Source organism: Megalopta genalis, chromosome 13, assembly GCF_051020955.1.
Source record: "Megalopta genalis isolate 19385.01 chromosome 13, iyMegGena1_principal, whole genome shotgun sequence".
Taxonomy (NCBI): Eukaryota; Metazoa; Arthropoda; class Insecta; order Hymenoptera; family Halictidae; genus Megalopta; species Megalopta genalis.
In genome coordinates, this window is record NC_135025.1 from 2,329,410 (window position 1) to 2,351,281 (window position 21,872).

Consider the following 21,872-nt stretch of genomic DNA (forward strand, 5'->3'; position numbering starts at 1 on the left):
AATTTTATTGGTATGCATACTCTAAGGTATAACTCACCTTAGAGAGCAAAGCGGAGGAAGCAGATAGAGAAATCTGATTGGTTGATGTCGACTGTACTTGCACAGCGTAAGTGCATGTAGTACCATCCCCTCTCATAAAGTGAATCTCATCCCCCTTGTCAAAAGTCAGAGTATGTATGTTTTGCAAAAAGTATTGGTACGCAAATTTATAGAAATATGAGTAGTTTTGCAGGTATTAATTCTGTGGTTTATGTTACCGTTCCAACGCAAGAAGTTGCGAAGAAATTGTCACAGTAAGCTGAAGTAGAAGAAGTTGTCATAGAATTTTTCTATATATTGATTAATTTTTTATCATCTTATAGTGGTTTGGTGCAAAATAAACTTGCTGCATGTGTTAACATTATACCGGGAATCATATCCGTGTAAGTATTATACAAGTATACAGTCATATACTTGTAAGGTAATAAATGTATATCAATTGCGATAATTTCGATTTGTATAATATATTAATTATCAAATGTTTTTAGATATGAATGGAAGAATGAAATAAATGAGGATAATGAATTACTAATGGTATGAATGTGAAAAATCGTGAATGTTGTGGTAAAAAAAATGCAAACATACTTGTATTATTATTTTTATTGCAGATGATAAAAACAAGAACTGATACTGTGGATGCTTTGACCAAATACATTAAGTACGTTCAAACTTTTCTATATTAGAGTTAAATTAATGTCATAATCTCAAACATTTTTCTACAGGGCTAATCATCCATATGAAGTATGCGAAGTAATTTCTTTACCAGTAAGTAATATTTCAATATAATATGCCTTTTACAATTCATAATTTTTATAAGAATTGTATAACTTCATTAAATATTTTGTAGATACAAAATGGAAACAAAGATTACCTTCAATGGGTCAGTAATATCAATAATAAGAAAAATTCTACTGACTAATTGATAATGGCTAAAAAATTATAATAAAAAAAATATAAAAAAATATAATAAAGAAGAAAAAACGTTATTCTGTTCGTAAGTATATGTATTTATAATAGCATGTGTATATGCTGTACAAAAAGTTGTAATACTTAGAACAATACTGCTTTACATCTTATGTATAATAAAATAAAATTCTCTTGAATTGTATTTGTACTTATATTTCTATCTTATACTATTTTTATAAATAATCTCACATTTGTTATATTAATAAACGTATCACATTTTGTTCTTTAAATAATAATTTCCACGTAATTTTACATGGTTTTAAAAAGTTTAATTTTTTAATACTTAAATAAATTGTGCTTAATAAATTTTTTGAACTTTGAATACTGAACTTAATTGTTGACTTATATATTTGATATAAGATGAATAAATGAATATTATTAGAAAAGATACTATATAACTTGATGTAGTGATAGCACTTTCTCCAAAATTTGAAGAACTACTGTTAGAAAGTTTTATTTTGTTATTTGTATTAGACCATTTGAATAAACTACTTCTTAAAGTATTTATATTTTCTTGCGAAATTAAGTAGTCAGAGTCTACAAGAGATTCTGATGACATAAACGGTTTAGTTATACCAACTGATTGATTGCTGTTTTTACTTAAAACAAATTCTCATTCGTTTGAATACCTAAATATGATTTCTCAACATTATAGTTGGAGAAACTATTTGAGTGATTAATAATATTGGACTGATTCAATGTAAATGACGCATTATATACGTCGCCTACATCCATGGAACTTGATTCTATATCAATTTTGTTAGTTACCATGGGAAGTTAAACATTAGTCACATGAATTTTTTCAGTCGTCGTATTTCTTTCTCCTTGTTAAATTTCATTTAAACTTACACATGAATATAATGTATCATCTTCTATTATAGTATTACTATCACTCTTGACACTTGTGTTAACAAAAAATTTACTTTTTGTAATAACGTTTTCATTTATAATTGTTCTTCTAACAGGCATCATATTTCTTCTCTTCATACGACTCCTACTTGAAAACAAAAGACTCGGAGAAGTTTTATTAGTGGACGTCTGCGCGAAAAAAGGATTAGTTCGTCTAATTAAAATAGGAGATGTTTCTTCTTCACTGAGAGAGGATAAGTTTACTTCTAAATTATTTCCGATGTTAGCATCCTGCGATTCATACTTATTTAAGATCTCATTTTGATTCAATTCTGTACACTCTGTAAAATTTGTATGTAACTATATTTTGTCAAATATCGTATCAATATTTATTTCTAAAAAGTAAACTGTGTTACCGGAATGATCTTTCTGCCGTACTAAAAGAGATTTTCTCAGATGATTTGTTTGGAGAATCATCTGCTTATTGACAGTTTTCTGTTGAGGCATTAGATCTTTATTGCGAGGAGACTTTTTGATTAAATTATCTTTTAATTGGTACTGTTCTGACCAAATACTAGCATGATCATGTTGAATTGATTTTTGATTCCATGCATTAGATTCATTTTGATTCTGAAAAATACCAATCCAAGCAATATTTGGTATTAGAATTAAATCTAGATAAACGTACAATGTATTTCTATAAAAAGTGATAATTACCTCCACCTTATCAGGATCAAAATTGTGAAGCACTTCTAAAGAAAATGGATCACAGTTTCCTAAAGCAAGTTGTAATGCATCGTCTGGATTTGTTTCTACGCCAGCATAATATAATTGCTCCTCTGTTGTGTCAGGTGAAGGTGGATTCAAGCGAACTTGTTTTCTTTGCAAAGGACAAAATACTAATTGATGTTTAAAAGTAATATCCGCCAATATAAATGCATCTCTATATTCTTTAGTTACAACTAGTGATTTCATCTTCAAGTAAGATCCCAAGTGAGTTAAAGCCTATAAAAATAATTGTAATTGATTTATATATATAACATTATGGAGATCAATAAAGCAACATACTCTGTATATATCACAGTCTGTATTTAGCATAATAAACCTTTTTGCTTTATTCAATCCGATACCGGGGAGGGAAGACAAATAATCACAGCCTGACAAAATGCACATATAACGAAAACTGTTCAAACTAAAATGTTCTGCTCGCACACCCATGGAAAGATGCAAACGTTCTTGCTCTACCAAAAGACCGTCACCATTTATATCCATTTTAAAAAACACCTAATAATATAAAGAAACATAAGTAAAAATAAAATTTGCATCATATGTTAATAATTTATACGCAATAAATCTACAAATTGAAATAATGAGTAAAATATGAAGATATTTAAATTATAATAAAATTATATGAACCTTCTTGCAACCAAACAATATTAAGTCACTATCTTCTGTAATAACAACGTCAGCAATTCCACTAATGTTTAAATATGCCAATTGTGCATCTGCTTCATACGGTGCAACAATGCAATCAACATTTATTTTTTGGCATTGTTTAATTAATTCTAAAGCCATTTCATGTGTAATATCTATAGATCTTCTTAATAAATTTCTTCCTTCAGCATCGTGTCCCATTTTTATTAACTCAATAGCTTTTCTACGATTCTTTTGTCTGGCTCTAAATGAAAAGTATAATATAAAATTACCTATTGTCTTGATTTAATAGATAATTTCATGTACTTGGGCTATTGGATCCATTGGGCTCAATGTAATTGGGAGATTAGATATTGCAAATAATTTAAAATAAGTATCGCAAACGTATAATATTATGATATCTGTAGAATTGAATTCATATTATTAATCATTAATTCACAAATTACTTTCTTAAATTCTACTTAAAAATGAAGATACAAAATTGTCCATTTAATAAATACTGGAAAATTAAATTTCTCATACATACTCTCGTCGTTTATTTTCAGTTTGCGCTTTTGCAGGTAAATGTCGTCCGTCGAACACAAGAATTGGTTTAATTTTATGACTAAGTAACATGTATATCAATTTCATACAATAATGAACATATCTAAAAACAAATGACTATTATTCAATACACTGTTTTAATAAATGATAGTCAAACAATAACAGCATTCTTACGCGTCTGTCGGTTGTCCCATAAACAATTTGTCAGCACACGAAAAAACACCTTTATGCAACCAACAATAAGAGTCAATAGCAACAATACCACCAGCGAACTGATCAATATCTGTTCTTTTTGAAGATTTTTCTAAGAAAGGAAGTAATCCGGTAATACCCATATTTAACTTTTAGCAAAAACACCAAACAATCATTGAAATAGTTGAGTTATTGCATTAGACGTGTTCGCATCTTTCGCATTGCCGCCAAATTACATGTATTCAATGACTATGTATATATACATTACTAGTATGCTTAATGTGTGTAACAACACTCATATATGTATACATAGAGCGGACCACATCTTTTTTTCTTTACATACATATTGTGTTACACACGGATTTAAAATAATGTAAATATGTATACATGTATACGAGTATTATGTATACATATGTATACATCTGTATGTATTTTAATTAAATTTTAAGACTTAAAATTACGTTTATATTAGTGCTGCGACAAACGGTAAGACCAAATAAATCCAAAATGATATAATATAATAATAAAATGTATATTTTTATAAGATAGTTTTGTAAGAATAGGATAATGTAAACATTGTAAAATTTAGAATGTAAACCAAAGTTTACATGCATACAAAACGAATAGATATGTACATTTGTATATCGTATATTTTAACAATACATGTATATCCAATTAAAGTAAATTTGCAAGCGTTTCAAAAAAAAGCAGCGCTTAAAAACATAACTAGTTCAACGTAAAACTAACACTATGTTAGGCACAGCGCGGCATTGCGTCAAAATTCGTAGGCCGTACTCTCTCTTTCTCTCTCTCTCTCTCTCTCTCTCTTTCTCTCTGATGAATCATATATTTTATTAATGACTAATTAATAAAGCGTCAACCAACATTTTCACTAAGAAGAAGGTTACTTATAACAATTCAGGAATCACCCTTTCCAAGGGCTTACGACATTTTTGGGACATTATAGTGTACATGTACATACACATACATACACTATACATTATACATTGTATGGATATTGTGTATTAAATCTTTGCAATGCTTTGAATAAAGACCCTTTCGAAGTGCTTTGCACGCCATCTACCGTTATCTATTATGATTTAATACATTTAAATGATGTTTATTTTTTTTATACATCGTATGACACGAGTAAACGTTTGGAACTTTCTGTGAAACGGTTAAGTTGAATCATAATAATCAGTATTTCAATGATACAAACGTGGAAACTATTGTAAGGTGTATTGTAATCTTCGTTTACATGCGGTACAGTCATTGTGATGTGTATATACCATGTAGACGTATATGTACGTTATTCGCGTGAAACGAACTTTATAATTTAAAGGTAGGTTATATTCATTTTAAACGCAAATAGTACATTTTTTTATTTAGGAAAAACTTCTAGCAATGAATTCTATTAGGAAAAACTCATTTTTATTATTTGTGTCAATCTGGCTAGGTGAAACAATGCTTGCGACCAAAATTATTCTAATATAAATAAAAGCTGTTTTACAACATATATAGTTTATTACGCAATCTAAAAATAATGAGTATTTAATATTTAACGTAGTAATTTATTCCTTTTCACAATTATTGACATGAACACATTTATATGTTGTTAACCTCGCTCTACTTTGTTGTCGCATATAATTCTTAGGTTAATATGCAATATCGTTGAATAAAATATATTTGAATATTTTGAATATTATAAATGTTGTATTACAGTTGAAAAATTTACATAACGCTTGTTTCATTTGATGTAATAATTATAACTATTATAAAATGGGTACCAAATTTTATTTGCATAAATTATCCATATTATCTATTGCTAATTACTATTGTATCATACTTCAATAAATGTAGAAATAATTATAAACTTATCAAATACTTCACAGGAACTACATACTAACATGTAAGCATAAATATGAAAATATTTAAGAAAATAATTAATATTGGTATAATAGTTTTAATATATGTTTAACATATATAAAAGTAAAAGGAAGGAATTTTATAAATTTTTGGAAATATATTTTACAATTACAGTTGTGTTTTCATATATTTTTATTAAATAAGATGTATTATTACATACAAATAAAATTATATATTCGAAACCTTTTGTGTCTAATTTCTTGGATTAGTATAAAGATATATAATATGTAGTAACAAAGTCTTCTATATAGTTATATTTATACTTACCATAAAATTAGATGGTTATTTTTAACCTTAAAAATATTGTGTATGTTAAATTGTGATCTTAGTAGATAAAATAAAATAATATTATTGTGTTTCTAGATCTGTTATATTTTATAGCATCTAAAAAAAATAATGAAAGGATGCCATGGATGAACATAATAATGACCCTTATGAACAGCAACTTTACGCTGTGTTTCAAAGTTGCTTAACGAAAGGAGAATCTGAACTACAAGAGGGTAATTGGCTTACTTTATGCCATAAATTACATCTTACAGAACAGAGTGAAGAGTTGAAGTCTTATATTCAGCATCATACGCAAGAAAAACATTCGATAACGTTCCAAGAATTTCGAACAGCTCTATTAACTTTATTAGACAAAACACAGGCATTAGTGGTCCATACGGAGAAAGATTCTGTGGCAGAGTCACAAAGCAACCTAAATTCACCCATTTTAGATAGTAAAATATGTAGTTCATTATCACCCACTAATTCCAGATCTACTGTAGATATCCTAAAAACAGGTAATTAAACATTATAAAAATAAATACGTATTTCTAATTAAAACTGACAAGAAGAAAACATTTATAAAATTCATAAAGTAATATAAAATATTATTTTACAGGTGCAACATTTGATGAAAATAGATTAAAAAGTCTATGGGAGAAAATAGACAACTGCTTAAAGGAAAATGTAGATTGTGCAACAATGTATTTTATATCTGATTGTTTAGGGATCCCAGCTCTTCCAAAACAAGTAATTAAAAACACATAATTCATTTCTTGAAATCAAGTAAATTTTCACTGATTTTATATAAGTTAATAATAGAAATGTATTGTACAAGTTAATAATTAGTACATTTCTATTTTTTTAATTGTTCTCTTTTATTTAGAATAGCTTTGGAAAGCATACTTACAAGCATTTGAAATTAATACAATGATTTCTTATACAGATTATACAATGCATCTTCGAAAAACTTGACCAAAATTGTGATGGATTAATCAGTTTGGATGAATTCTTCATCATATTTCAAAACAGGACGACTATGGAAGAACAATTAATACTAGATAAAAATAATGCATCTATAAAGGAATCAATTAAATCAGATTTTAGAAAACGTAATTTTGACTTACATACTCCTCGCAGAGCTAGGTATAACAATATGAAAACTATACAAGTATTTTGTACTTAATATCTTTGATTATATCACATTTCATTTTTGTTCATGGAACAACAGTTTTACAAGAAATAATACGTACCTGGACACATGGAAACTTTCTGGTCTTACAAACACGTCTTTGTTAACGGATAGAAATATTAAAACTTCAGAAACTTGTCTATCCGATTTAACAACTACCTTGTGTGAAGAATTGAAAAATTTTAATGAATCATTGGATCATTCTTCAATTCGGTCACATATTACGTTGTTGCGGGATGTCTTGATACTGTATCAAGAAGAATTGCACAGTTTGAAGTATACAACAGATTTATTAACTGAATCTTTGTAATGAGGAAAAATGTAAATAATTAATAACAAAAATTTTTAACTTTTAGCCTGTTGATAGAGAGTAAAAACAGTGAAAAGGAAAAATTACGTGCAGACATCATAGAAGCTAATGAACGTGCGAACACTCTTGCTCAAGAAATTGATGAACAACATACACAACAAGAAGTAGTTTTACAAAACCTTCGAAAACAGCTTGACCAACGTCATACTGAAGTCGTACAAGATCTTTCCAGTCAACTTAATTCTGAACGAGAAATAAATGCGCGTGCTCTCAAGGCAAAAGATGATCAACTACAAATATTGCAGAAAGAAAATCATGAAATTCGAAATAAATTTGTAAATACTTTGCAAGAAAATCAGATTTTAGAAGCAGAGAATGAGAATCTTCGTAATAGAATTGAAAAATTAAAGCAATCAAATAACGAGTTACAAAGTTTAACAAAAGAATTGTCATTAGAATATGATGAGGTATTTTATAAAGCTTTTTTAGTATTAATACATAAATCGTTCATTTTTGTAACTATCTATTTTCTATTTAGTCTCAAGATATAGAAGTTAAACATCAAGAAGAAGTTATATTTTTAGTCGATCGTATTAAACATTTACAATCGGAAGTTGTTACTTTACGAGATCAAAATGACGAACTCACTATAGAATTGGAGACATTAAAATTACATCAGATTTATGTTAAAGATACACGGTAATGTATAAAACATTTAAATATTTTATGAATAACATTCTTACTTTAAGCGACGACTTTAACTCTGTATTGTGTTATTACAGACAAAATAATTTAGAAGGTGATTGTACAACTACAAATATACATTTAGATGAGACTGAAGGTAATAGACTAAATTGTCTGTTTAAATTATTCCAATTTACGTTTTTGATTTATGTAATAACAATGTTTCGAAATTGTTATTAGGTAAAGAAGCATTTACATTAGATGTTGAAGATGATTTAGATGTACTTTCTAAACATTCTACATCCGTAAGTGATAATTAGTAAATGTTTCGTTTCTTTATCTTTAGAGTAACAGATGCAATCTTAATATATCTATGTATATATTTTTTCATTACTTATAGACACCTTGTAACCTTAACGAAAGGGACAATACAAGAAACTGTAAAAAGACAGATTTAAAAAGTTTTAAGAATTTGGTTATAAAACAATTGAAGAGTATATTAGCGAATAGTAACGCATGCACCTTAGAGGACTGTATGTTTAGAAGTGAAATCTCAAAGATGGTTGTGAAACTGCAGTCAAATTCGAATATACAAATACTGAATGAAACAGATACTGTAAAAAGTATTGCTTCTGAAATGAAAACTGAATGTGAAGAACGAACAAGTGAATCTTTACGAGATTTTGTTGTTCCGAAACATAAAAATACTCTTTCTGTGAAGCGACTTACAGTAACAAACAATAATGATAATAATTTCAATATCGATGATAATTTTAACAATCAAGACACTAAAAATATATCACAAAATAAAGTTCCAAGTCTCAGAGATTATCCTCCTCGTAAGGAAGAACACACGGCCGTTGATCATTCGAAATCAAATAAGGAAAAAGATTTTTCACCTCATCATTTGAAAATAAGTAACGATGTGAACGTGAAATCTAATCCAAATTTAGTAAAACACGAGTCAATTGAAGACGTTAATTGCCTAAAAATAAGAATGCAAGATCTTGAAGCAACGTATGCTGCAGAGAAAAAACAGTTAACTGATCAGTGCGCAGAATTGGAAAGAAGTCTTGAGTTATTAAAAATTGAATATGAAGAATGCGAAGAATATTGGACTGCTAAATTGGAAGAAGAAAGACAACTTTTTGAACAAGAGCAAAAAGTTAGCGACGAAAAATTTACAGAACTTATAGCAAAAATAGAAGAATATGAGGAATTAATTTGTCCCACGGATAAAGTAAAAAATAATGGTCGCTTGTCTCCGATTGAAGAAAAATTTAATTTAGAACAACAAGTAAGATATTTATTTTACCGTTTTTAATTGTGCTTACAAATAATCTCATTTCACTATATAGTATTATAAAATATTATTCATTTTTTAAAAAATGTTTTGTATTAATTCTTTTTATTTAGGGTATTCCCAATATTGCGAAAAAAATTGCTTTTGAGAAATCAATTTTCTTTATTTTAATGTGATCCTCATTTTATATAGTACTTCAAAATTAAGTATTTAAAAATTGTCATGCGCTATAATGAGTTGAACGCCATGTATATGTATAATAACATATTTTCAATATTTTAATTTAGTATAGGGTGTCCCACTATTATTATAACAGCCGAAAATGGGGGGGTAGCAGAGGTCATTTTCTTTGCGAAAATGCAAACCGCGGCTCCGTTTACGAGTTATTAACGAAAAAGCACTGATCAATGAGAGGCGAGGACACGAATGCTTTGCACCTCTGCTACCCCCCCTCCCCCCATTTTCGACTGTTAAAATAATTGTGGAACACTCACAGTTCACAAATTACGGAAATATTAATTGGTTTATTCGTTACAGTATTTAGATCTTGTAGAAGAATTTGAGAAATGGAAAGCTCAAACAGAGGAAGAAAAGTCCCAGAGAGATAAAGAAATCGATGAATTGCGTGAACTGAAGTCTTTAGCACGATCAACAATGATCGATATCTCTGTCCAAGTGTCAGATGACCTTGTACCGTTTTCTCCATTAATGCAATCAAATTATGTTCCTAATAATTCGTTCAATATTCAACCGTCCACTGAATTTACATCTAAGTTTACTCAATGCAGTGATAATATTAGTAAATTGCCAGAGGAGTTTAAATTCAATCGAATTTTAGATTCTTCAGCCTTAGCTTGTAACTTTAGTCCTCGAATGAAGAAGGAACACATTGACCTTAGTGATTGTAACTCACATCAAATACATACAGAATATTCCGTGACAGGTTTGAATAGTGCATGTAAAATTGAAAAACCTAGATTGCAATATGGAAAGTTGTCGAAAGAAGATTGTATGTGTAATGTAGAATATGACATCATGTCAGATCCAATTAAATCACAAACTTTCAAAGCAGCGAACAGCCAATGTATAAAGCCTGATGCACAATCACAAGTATGTTGTGTAAATATAAATGTACTGCAGAGCTTAACTATGAAACTTCAAGCACAAGAGCACAAAAAGCTTCAGTGGCAAGAGTGTTTCAAACAACAAAAATACCAAATTGAACGTGTATTACAACGTAAGAGAGAAGTTTTTCATAATATTATATAAAAATAACTTGCATATATATATTTACAAAAATTCTTGTTATAATGCTTGAGCAACAAATTCTAATCATTCAATTTGATTAAAAACTGGAACCATAACTGTTATAATCAATATGAAAAAGTCATTGTATAACAATCATTATTTTAATTAAAATGTTTTTATTATAAATAATAGTTATATGTAAGCAAAAAACTAGAATTTTTAATAATGTCAATAATATTTTAAAAATTAATATTTAGCAATATTATTTCAGATATAATATCACAGCATCAATTAGAAGTTATGCAATTGCAATATCTGCTTCGTAGTACCCAAGAACGATTGCAAGTAGAATCACAAACAAATGCAGAACAGGTATGTATGTTTTCTAACTATCACATTATATTTTTACCATATAATATATTTTGTTAAGAAACGAATATATAATTTCTGAATTCATATTATAAAAATGTATTAAGTGCATTAAGATTTTTTAAACACTATATTGATGTTAATATTTTTGATAATTCTGAATACCTTTTTATAGGCTGAACGATTGATACGTACTGATATATTAGTGAAGGATTTGTACGTAGAAAATGCATATTTATCAGCGAATCTGAAACGATTGCAACAGCACAATAACATGTTAAAAGGACTGAATGGTGAATCTACTTCAATATGATACTGCAAACAATCATTTGTAATACCATAACACCAACTTAAATATTATGGAGTCTGCCTACTTTAATATTATGAAATTATGCCTAAAAATTTCTGGAATTGTTCCCTATATAAAGAACGATGCTCTACTAATATTAACAGAATATTAATAACAACGTTCACAACGTATTAATATCAAAGTGTGATTCAGGGACAGATGTAATTTAGATCTATGTATGTTATTCGTCTCAATGAGCATTTTTCCTTTTTGAATATAATAATGTCTTTTAGAATGTTCATTAGTAGTCAGTAAGATTGTTAATTTCAGTTTTTTTTCAGAGCTGATTATGAATACGAATTTAATCTCCATGTATATATACATATAAATCAATGTCGAATAGACTATACTAACGATTTGCTATATTATACAAAGACTATTTATTTATATTGATTTAATATTGGATGCAATTTGTTGTAATGTTATGTATTATGTGATCAATATAGTACAGACTTTTATACAAGTATCGATCTTTATAGATTATAAATATTACAGTAATGAAAAATTGATTTTGCTGATAATACAAGAAACATGATTGATCATTATTAAATATATTATTTCGTCGTTTTATGCATGGATCAGTCACGAAAGCATAAAGATCTGTAATTTAGTGATTACCGACGGATGTTATATTGTAGTTTTGAGTATGGAATTTGAGATTAACTTTTGCACTTAATGTTTACAATATTTATTTATAGCTTTAGATTATTTTCCTTTTTCAAATGAAAAACAATTTTAAAAGTCTAGTATTCATTAGCGAGTTGTTTCATAGCGTTGATGGTTATTAATAGAAATTTATAACCAGTTTTATAATTTGTAAGTTACAACTGCAAATATACTGCGTTTGAGGATCCCAACGAATTTATATTGTCACGTGTGTAATTAAGAAAAGACCAAACAGCTTTCAACCCAATTGCTAATGGTGCAAAACTGTGCATGTTAGCTAGTATAAAAAAATGTATGATTATCATTCTTCAGCTGCAGTTATTTAAGTTATTGTGTACAGTAGAGGACTTTGCAACTTTTCATATAGATTTCTTAGCGTAAATGCCAAAGATGGAAAAAATGTATGAACTATATACACCGATAGTAATGTTTGTTATTTGTTATGCATAAGTGATTGTTTTTTACTTACATCGTTTACTTTACTAATTACTATCGTATTGTTCAAAAATTATATTATATCGAAGTTCTATGTAGCAACAGTAAAAATAATACACTTATGCGGAACAAATTAAGTTTATAGTAGATATAGAAATTGACGAGTCGTCATGTTAGTAGTACAAATTGCTTCCGATTTTTCACTGTCTCCCGAATCTAACAACAACGCTACAGACAAATAATCATAATACCATAAATATAGTTATCGTAATGTAAAATGAAAACGAATTATCACGACAAGAGTGTATAATATTGTTCTAAAATGGTTCAAGATGTTTTTCGAAATTAGCATTTTGTTATAAATTTAATGTCTGCGATTACGTCTAGAGGAAAGAGAAATAATACGTTCGCTACTGTTTAAAAGCTATCTGGAAAAAAATTTATTCCCGTTTATTGCTCCTCCAACATGGCTTTGCGTTGGTAATAAAATAATACAAAAATTAAATACAGCGGAAACTATTAATTATAGAATAATTATGGAATTATTTAACATACCTTTCGTATGTTTTTGATCATAAATTTATAAATAAGAATTTTCTAAATTTCACGCGTCGAAAAGAGAACGTAAAATATATTATACATAGCTTCATTTTTGAAAACTATTTTCACTTTTTGAAGAAGAATAGCAACTGCTGAAAAGGATATATCTGTGTGTTATGTACGCATATAGGATTGGTTGTAAATAAGGACATAAATGAGATCAGGAAGATTTTGTGGGTCAGAACAACAAGTCAGAAATTAAGAACACCGAAATTGCGTTGAAAAATCCGTTAGGTGTACTTGACTAATGATTTCCATTACAGATTCTATTACAGAGACTGCTACTGTGATATGATACTTATCATGAGATATATTGGCGAAAAGTACACCGATATTATTTTTGCATTGGAGGTACATGATGTTTAAATCAAAAACGACGATTTTTCATTTTTGCTTTCAATTTCCCTGACCTCATTTATATCATGATTTACGATTTTATAGTTCATCTTCTATGTATCATTTATCATAATTGGAGGGGACATCTGAATAACGCTGCTTGTGAATGATAGTTACCAGTATGTTGTACAATGTTGTAAGTGAACTATGGATTTTTGTGTAAATTTTCAAAGATAAGAGAAGTACTTCATACAAAAATAAGGACGTTTGCCGAATACGAAATTATAATTATTTCTCATGAAGAAATGAAGAAATATTTCTTTTCCACAATGAGAAAGAGAGAGAGTATACAACACGTAGATATATAAATGTCAATCGAAATTGTAGAAAAAATTTATTTCTGAAAAAAGCAAGATTTTTATTTAATGAATATACATGTTATACATTCAAGAATTCAGAGAGTACGACTTTCTGGATCTAAAAGATCAATGATACTACTTAAGAATTTTATTAATTTTGTAATATCTAGTGGATGTACTTGTAAATTGTTTAATATTGACTATTCAATCGGATGCGCGTGAATGGTTGTATAATACAAAGTAATAATTAACTTCTTTAAGTAACTTTCTGGAAGTAACAGTATGTATGTACATACATGTACACTTATTCACTTTATATATTATGTAAGTGTTTTACTTCGGATGTTTCTGATTTCTAATGTATTACTGGCTATATAGGATATTTTGTACATGATATTTATATAAATATTTGTATACTTCCATGTTGCAGCGAAATATGTTTCTCCATATTTGCCTTAATATTTATTAAGATTATACACTGAACATTCTTCTATGCATTGTCACTAATGAAGTATATTGCCTTCAAACACACTACAGTTATTCAATACAAAGTTCGTAAATGGTAATAATTACAGTAATACAGTACTAAGTGATTCACATACTTCGAGCGGTAATTATTAAAAAATTTAAGAATTATAATATAGTTCTATATACATATAATGGTAATGTTATAATAAAACTGTACAGAATGTATTAATAAGAAAAGGGTATGAAAAAAAGAATAATTTAAAATGAAATACTTATTTTCATTTTCAACAATTACATATATTTTTAATTTCAGAGTAATAAACGATAATAGTTATTAAACGATGCTTTATGATCGATACATTTTAGGGGCGTGTGCGGGTACATGTATTTTTGGTAAGTAATCGAATCGGTAAGATAAGTCAGACCTTGTGACACGAAATTCTGGGTTGTCAACTAAGTAATTGCCGATTTCAGTTATAGATGTCTCTCACTCCCATTTTTATGATATCCGTAAATGTTATATTATAAAATTATTATTATTATTATTATGTTATCTTTTATTATCTGTGAATGTTAGCAACTGGACAAATTGAATGCAGCGGTCAGGGAAAAGCGACCAGAATTGGTCAATCGTAATGGTGTCATTTTCCAGCAGGACAATGCTAGGCCGCACGCGTCTTTGTCCACTCGGCAAAAATTGATGGATATTGGTTGGGAATCGATGTTACACCCGCCTATATAGCCCTGATCTCGCGCCATCGGATCACCACTTATTTCGATCCCTGGACAACTCCCATCGTGGTAAAACTTTTAACGATGATGACGTTGTAAAATCTCACTTAACTCAGTTTTTGACCGAAAAGGATCAGACTTTCTACGAGCGTGGAATTTTCAAGTTGTCGGAGAGATGGCAAAAGGTCATCGAACAAAATGGAAAATACATTACAGATTGAACTTCGTTCCAAGTAAAAAGAATTTTTTATTTCATTGAACAAAGCGGCAATTACTTAGTTGCCAACCCAATATTATAAATTGGGTTGGCAGAGTTAAACAGAATTATCAGAAAAAAGTCCTTGTTTCCTCAATTGGGAGGAGTGAAAGAAATAACGATCTTTTTGGCAACCCAGGTATGAATCCAGCGAGGATATCTATGAATGAACCTGACATATTGTAACTGAAGGCTTTCATGTCCGGTGCTGAAATTTCTTTTATTCTCAAGTCTCGATAAGAGTCATATATCAAAGCGATATACAATGTACGATCCACCGAACTGCTTCACATTTTCAACGATATACATTGTGTATACTTGTGCTTGATAAATATGCAAATATTTAATTTAATCTCAACGCGGGCGACAAACAGATTAATCAAGATAAATGAAAGTCGCCTCCCGTTTACGCCGTCACAAACGGCGACGAATGGAAGAATTTGGCGGGAAAATAAATAACAGCACCATCTTGCCACTATGCGATAACTTAAACATGTTATTGTCGTTGGGTTTTTTTACACGGTATCGATGCAGAAGATTCTTATGCTCAGTCCTGTGCTTGTGGTTGACTTTTCGGTTGATTAAGTTTTGTAGAAAGTTTGTAGGTTACACATTATGCTTGTGGGGTGCCTCCTGAGGACAAAAAGATGGAACGTCAATTGGAGTACATAAAGTACAAAACACTCAAACTCTTAGCCAAAATTTATATGTATATGTATATACCGATTTCGGTTAATAATAAGAGCTTGGACCAGAGTTTCATTATTTCTCCAAGAAAGGCGTCACTGTCGTCCGCATAATGCACAATGTAGAGTCATCTGAAAACATTGTGACAAAATTAGGCAAGCAAATGGTAAACCAAGGGTACAAAACTGTTCAGAAGAATCTGCTGCATCCATGTTGTGCAAAAAAATCAAACTACAGCAACACAAAATATCCATATATAATACTGTTTTCGTATGCTTGCTCGACTGGAAAAATCGGTGTCTAAAAAAGGAAAACAGGTCAAAAATTTGCACGTGTTAACATCTAGCGGAGGATACTGAAAATAAATTTGCCAACAGTTTGAGCGTGTTGCCACTATGTGGAACTGCGCTCTACGGACATTTAAACGAATTAAATATGTTTCGCCGGGATTTGCGTTGCGCCTTATAACAGAAACGGCCAAAATCATTTTTGAGGGCTTAAATTAAAGCGAAACGATCATTCTTTAAGATGAGACCATTTTGGTTTAAAATAAAATTGAAAATCAAATAAAAAAACTGATCAACCATAATCGCAAGCTAAGAAACTAGTGATTCGATTTTCAGAAGTTTCTTCAAATTGATTTTAAAACGAATTGCAGTGGGAATATTCGAACTTTCAAGGCTTAAATTGACACTGAGGATTGTATTTTATGATTAGGTCACTTAGGTTTAAAAGAAAATTCGTAATTATGACAAAGAACTGATAAATTGTGATCACAAGCTTAGAGAGAAATGACTCCATTTTGAGGGGTTCCTTCAAATCGATTTTAAAATATATTCCGGTTGGAATTTTTGAACTTTCGATGTCTTGTTAAATGAAGAACAAAGGTTGAGAATATTTTATGCTAGCGCAACTACTATTTCATTACTGGAAATGGAAAAATTATTATTTTTATCATATTCTCCGTTTCAGCCTTACAACCATAAAATTTGAATTTGACTTACAATTGTAGACTTATAATACATATTTTAAAAATGATTTATTTATGGATAACAATTTATCACATAGTAATTTTAGCGACTGACCACATTATTCTTATCTATTTGAAAAATTGTTCGGTTCGGAAAGCAATTTTACAGCAAGAACGACTTCGCTTTTGAAACGTATATTTTTGAAATTAACGGTAAAATCGAATACGCAGGCGTGTCAGTGATCGGAAACGGAAACATCGATGTGAACGTCGACGTGAACACGTGTTGAGCGAGTCGCGCCACGTTCAAATAGCGCGGCAATCGCGCTCGCAGTGACGTAGCGCAAGAAAAATTCTAATTATCTGATATTGGAACGTCAGACGGTGGCTTTCGCGCTGATTCTAATAACCGCATTATCGCAGGACAGAAAATTCTGTTGCGGATACACTTGTCAAAGTGTTGTTATTGAAATGTGGTATATAGTCACTGAAAAGATAAATCGCAATGTATCTCCACAAAGTGATTCAACAAAGTGAGAGTGTTTCTTTGAGTTCAGTGACGTAATGTATTTCACTTCCATACTTTCAGTCATCAGAACATAATAGTATACAGTCACTTTTCACCGCTAACCAACCGAATCCTTTTGTTTGTCCGATGTACGTTTCGGGATTCGACCATTAAAAGTATAATATGATCGAAACGGAAGATCTGCCGAGAATGACATCATTGTCACCTTACAACGATGCTGGAACGCATTTAAAGTCAACGAAACTGATACACGAGGTAAGCAGATAAAAAGCTCATATACGAAAACTTATAATGTCTATTTATCTCAACGGACACGCGCAGCCGAGTGTACATGTCCGTGCTGCATTTGTAGCGTATTGTTTGATTACCCACGTGCATGTGGTAGTAACCGACAAACCTGGCAACTGCGCAAAGCTCGACAACGTGACTGCGACCGGAATTTTCTTATTGTAATTTTGATTGCGTGCTTCATCGGTACTTTTAAAAATACACCTTATCAACCGACCACTATACGTACGCGTCACGATAAATTGACGCTTCGACGAATTTTTTCCTTCACTTTCACTTCCGCGATATTGTTATCAACAGAGAGAAGGACGATTCTGTCTCTCCTAAAGTCTTGCGCTACTATACCCGTAAACATCGTCGCGCTTCACCTATGAACTTAATTTACATGCCATCATATGTGTATTATGCTATTACGCGCGTATACAGGGTGTCCCATTTTAATCGCTACATGCGATTATCTTCGGTACTATTCGTTATTTGAAGAAATGTTTTATATGAAACTTTTTCCATTTTGAGGGAGACGTAATCCAGTGCCGCTATTTTGTTTGTCACTGTACGCATCTTTATTTTTTTTAGTGGAAAAGAGTTTATTAATCTATTTATGTCGAAAAACTATTACTTTGGAAGATATTTTAATTTCAATATTGTCAATCTTTTTATGGGAAGGAAAAGGTTTTTAGCCGTCTGTCAACAAGTATTAAGATACGAGGAATACCTATAATATTTTTATGTACAAAATATAAATTCAATGTTTACTGCTCGACTATTTTCTTACTTAACTTAAATCTTGCAACAACTTGCAATTATATCATTATGCTAATTATTATATATTTATAATTATTATATATAATCATTATGCTGATTATTATATCTATATCCAAAATACAAAAATGCCACATGTCATAGAATATTACGCAGTGTATACTTATGAACTAATAATAGAATATAGCAATATTTATATTTAATATAGCAATATTAAAAGTCATAGTTTTTCTACATAAATAGATTAATAAATTTTTATTCAGAAAAGATTACCTTCGTGTATTCTTCAAGCGTGCACTTACAAACAAAATAGCGGCACTGTGAATTACGCCCCCCCCCCCCTCGAAATAAAAAAAGTTTCGAACAAAACATTTGTTTAAACAACGACTAATTCTGGAGATAATCGCATGTAGTGAAATCACAGGTTCAGCGCCTCAACAAAAATATTACAATGTATAAATTTCTATACCACATCTTCAACAAGTATGTAAATAAATCAATAAAAGAAACAATTAAAGTTTCTCCCACTACATACACTACCTATCCAGCTATAACAAAATCACAATTAAAAGATTGAAAGTACATTTAAAAACAAATTCAAGCGCGGGTTATAATAAAGAAAATAATAAACGAAAAACTACCGTTACGTAATAAATCGTTTTTCAATTAAAATCCGAGCGAAGATGCAAACGAATGTATCGTTACATAAACGCGTTACACGATCTATTTCAATGCAGCATTATCATTCCTTCAAATCGAATCGAATGGGAATATATGTACGTATATGACTCTAAGCGAAGTATAGCCGGTGTACTATTTGTGTTATCGACGATCAAATATAATAAGAGATAAAAAGGCTTATTCGAATTTCATTATGAAGGTAGAGCAGTATGTTTGAACACTTTCCGTGCCGTTGTTGAATGGCTCAATTGACGACAATATTGCAACCATTAACGTACGTCCAGTGTCGCTCTATCGATACTTTGAAACGGACACTATAAGAAGCTGAAACTCGCGTAGACGATAATACTAAATGTCGAGCGTTAAATAAGAGCGAAGCCGATGAGTTTAAAGCTGATCGAATCGCTTGTCAACAGAAGCAAAAAGGGAGAAACGTACGCTTGCGGCGGCCCTGAGAAACGACATTGTCGGAGTGAGTGCTGAGTCACATATCGCCAGCGATCTCTCTCTCAGCAAGGTGTACTAGTTTGTTCTCCGTGAAATGCACTCTATTGTATTAATTTAACGTTATCATCGTCAGGATTATAACGTCGCCGGAGCAAGATGATTTAACGAAAAAGGTTACTGGCGCTTGCCGCGGGCCTCGAATAGCTATCAGGAAGAAATTGAAAATAGTTCGAGACCCGGTATCACATCAATGGATCTGTCAATTTCAACCAGTTGATCGAATTGTAACGTTCCATAATAACTGGCCTGGCGTGACAACAGGAGAAAAGTGTCGCCACTGATCTAACGGATTACTATCTGGGATTGTCAAATAAAATTTGAGGCGCGCGTGGGTCGTACGCGGGGTGCACCGAAGTTTGACGTGGCTAGTGTGTGTTTTGAGGTTATTTTTATATCCGAGTAACTGACCTATACTTGTTTAAAGAGAACCTCCGAATCTTTATTTTCATTCGGACTGTCTATCGAATAAGTTGCTCCAGCAGCGGCTCCAAGAACTGTGTTTCGTAACTTCATTGAAAATCCATGTTCGTCTCATTAAACGTGAGAAACAAGAAATCGGAAGTGCGAAACTCGGAGGAAAATATATGAACTGAAGAATCGTTTTGGATTCTGTGTGCAAAGTGAAAAATAATATAACATAATCTAGTGTGATTTAAATGATTAAGGCACGCGTAGCTGTACAAATGCTATTCAGTGCTTAATATTAATCGAGCTAAAGCTTCGATATGAACTGCCGTTTTATCATGACATCTGACAAAGTTTTTATACGTAATATCCCTGCCAGGCCTCTGTGACAATACATTAATTTATTATTGGCCGTGAATATATTTAACAGCTATAGGTGATCCAACCGAAAGACGACAAAATGTTATGCTTAAAGAAATTGTACAGCGAAGAACTGTTTCAGCTCGCGCTGTTACTGTCTTTGCTACGAGTAGATCCGGAAGCCTACTTCGGTTTGGATGTACAAACCATCGGCGTAGGCTCTTTGGATTTAAACAATGGCTCCGGATGGCACACCGACGCGCACACAATTGTCCATCGACCTATGTTCGTTCATCCAAAAAATCTAGACTCGGTGTTGCTCAACTATGAAAGAGATTTATTCGAAGATTTGAATTCGCTAGGAAGATACAATAGAATGAATTCTGGATTAAACGACATCCATGCGTATTTGTTGAATGTCGAAGAAACAAGAAGAGATACTGCTGTAGCAGGACCCAGTATTTTGACAGATTCGAATAGAAATGTGACATCACCAGATCCGCCAACCTCTTTGCAAAATCCCGATGAACCAGCTGCTACAGCCGAACTTACCCAAGAGGTACTTCTTTTTATTCATAACATAAATTAAATTTTTGCTTCGTTTCAAATTGTGCATTTACGCTAAAACATAAATCGATTGGTATAAAGTTTACTTCAAATTTATATTGACTTCTTCTTGCCTTATGATTTCTCTTGTTCCATGCTCATCGGAGCTACTTTATCATTGATAATTTACTATAAGAAAAGAAATTTCACTGTGATTTCTAGAAATTGTATGATATTTGGATATGTTAAATTTTGTTTGAAACTTTCATAACTTTAATCTGATATAATATTATAAGGCTAGTAATGTTTAAAAATGATATACATTATTACATTGACAGAAGATCGATTCTAGACAAATATTTAGTATTCTTCACAGAATTTACAAAAGGATCTTAACGCAAATCTTAATTAAATATTATCTAATGTTTCATTTATAACTGATATATGACATACGTACTCATTTGTTTTCATGTTCTACACGAATAGTAGTAACAGCTGAAATCTAAGATTAATCTTCTTTTATAATACCTAGTTTCAAAGAAAATTTTTAATTATACACTAATGTTGACTATATTCGTAAACATTGCACTTAACTATGTTTTTTTCTATTTTCG

At 30.6% G+C, this 21,872-nt stretch overlaps 4 protein-coding genes and 1 long non-coding RNA gene across 10 annotated transcripts in view; 3 read left to right on the forward strand and 2 right to left on the reverse strand.

Annotated features, from left to right (window-relative positions):
• The first annotated feature begins 110 nt into the window (after positions 1–110).
• Positions 111–2,928, forward strand: LOC117228534 (protein CutA homolog). Of its 3 annotated transcripts, XR_013034685.1 has the most exons (8): positions 111–293; positions 363–422; positions 528–573; positions 648–697; positions 762–804; positions 887–1,033; positions 1,971–2,136; positions 2,586–2,928. XR_013034685.1 is itself a non-coding variant. In XM_076525932.1 (6 exons), exons 1-6 carry the CDS (start codon positions 217–219, stop codon positions 956–958), a joined length of 348 nt encoding a protein of 115 aa, XP_076382047.1. In that variant the 5' UTR covers positions 111–216; the 3' UTR covers positions 959–1,147. The 3 variants fall into 3 exon arrangements, 1 of the variants encoding a protein (XP_076382047.1); XR_013034684.1 differs by having other exon boundaries at positions 1,971–2,928; XM_076525932.1 differs by lacking the exons at positions 1,971–2,136; positions 2,586–2,928 and having other exon boundaries at positions 887–1,147.
• Positions 1,023–4,648, reverse strand: LOC117228524 (exonuclease 1). Its single transcript, XM_033484315.2, is given in 8 exon segments — positions 1,023–1,591; positions 1,594–2,195; positions 2,271–2,484; positions 2,572–2,859; positions 2,923–3,138; positions 3,271–3,532; positions 3,815–3,934; positions 4,006–4,648. Coding segments are annotated over 8 exon segments (2,151 nt in total). The 5' UTR covers positions 4,167–4,648; the 3' UTR covers positions 1,023–1,303.
• A 504-nt stretch (positions 4,649–5,152) lies between these two features.
• Bsg25D (blastoderm-specific gene 25D) lies at positions 5,153–14,804 on the forward strand. Of its 3 annotated transcripts, XR_013034683.1 has the most exons (14): positions 5,153–5,365; positions 6,313–6,734; positions 6,836–6,966; positions 7,163–7,362; positions 7,448–7,684; positions 7,765–8,185; positions 8,257–8,417; positions 8,501–8,559; positions 8,643–8,707; positions 8,803–9,699; positions 10,243–10,942; positions 11,225–11,325; positions 11,498–11,847; positions 11,953–14,804. XR_013034683.1 is itself a non-coding variant. In XM_076525925.1 (13 exons), the coding sequence occupies exons 2-13, from the start codon at positions 6,359–6,361 to the stop codon at positions 11,633–11,635; spliced, it is 3,486 nt and encodes a 1,161-aa protein (XP_076382040.1). In that variant the 5' UTR covers positions 5,153–5,365; positions 6,313–6,358; the 3' UTR covers positions 11,636–14,804. The 3 variants fall into 3 exon arrangements, 2 of the variants coding, with proteins under 2 accessions (XP_076382040.1, XP_076382041.1); XM_076525925.1 differs by having other exon boundaries at positions 11,498–14,804; XM_076525926.1 differs by having other exon boundaries at positions 6,331–6,734; positions 11,498–14,804.
• Positions 14,805–15,992: 1,188 nt separating this feature from the next.
• LOC117228445 (uncharacterized) lies at positions 15,993–18,375 on the reverse strand. Its single transcript, XR_004492303.2, has 3 exons — positions 18,107–18,375; positions 16,247–16,341; positions 15,993–16,156 (listed from the first exon to the last, which is right to left on the reverse strand). It is a non-coding gene; the product is annotated as an uncharacterized LOC117228445 (long non-coding RNA).
• LOC143260463 (uncharacterized) overlaps positions 17,524–21,872 on the forward strand; it is a 138,749-nt gene continuing 134,400 nt past the window's right edge. Inside the window, exon 1 of one of the 2 annotated variants that reach the window (XM_076525928.1) lies at positions 17,524–17,964. In XM_076525928.1, the coding sequence (XP_076382043.1) occupies positions 17,872–17,964 (93 nt within the window). In that variant the 5' untranslated portion in view covers positions 17,524–17,871. Of the gene's footprint in view, positions 17,965–19,578; positions 21,272–21,872 lie in introns of those variants that run through there. The other variant, XM_076525927.1, reaches the window with a different exon arrangement.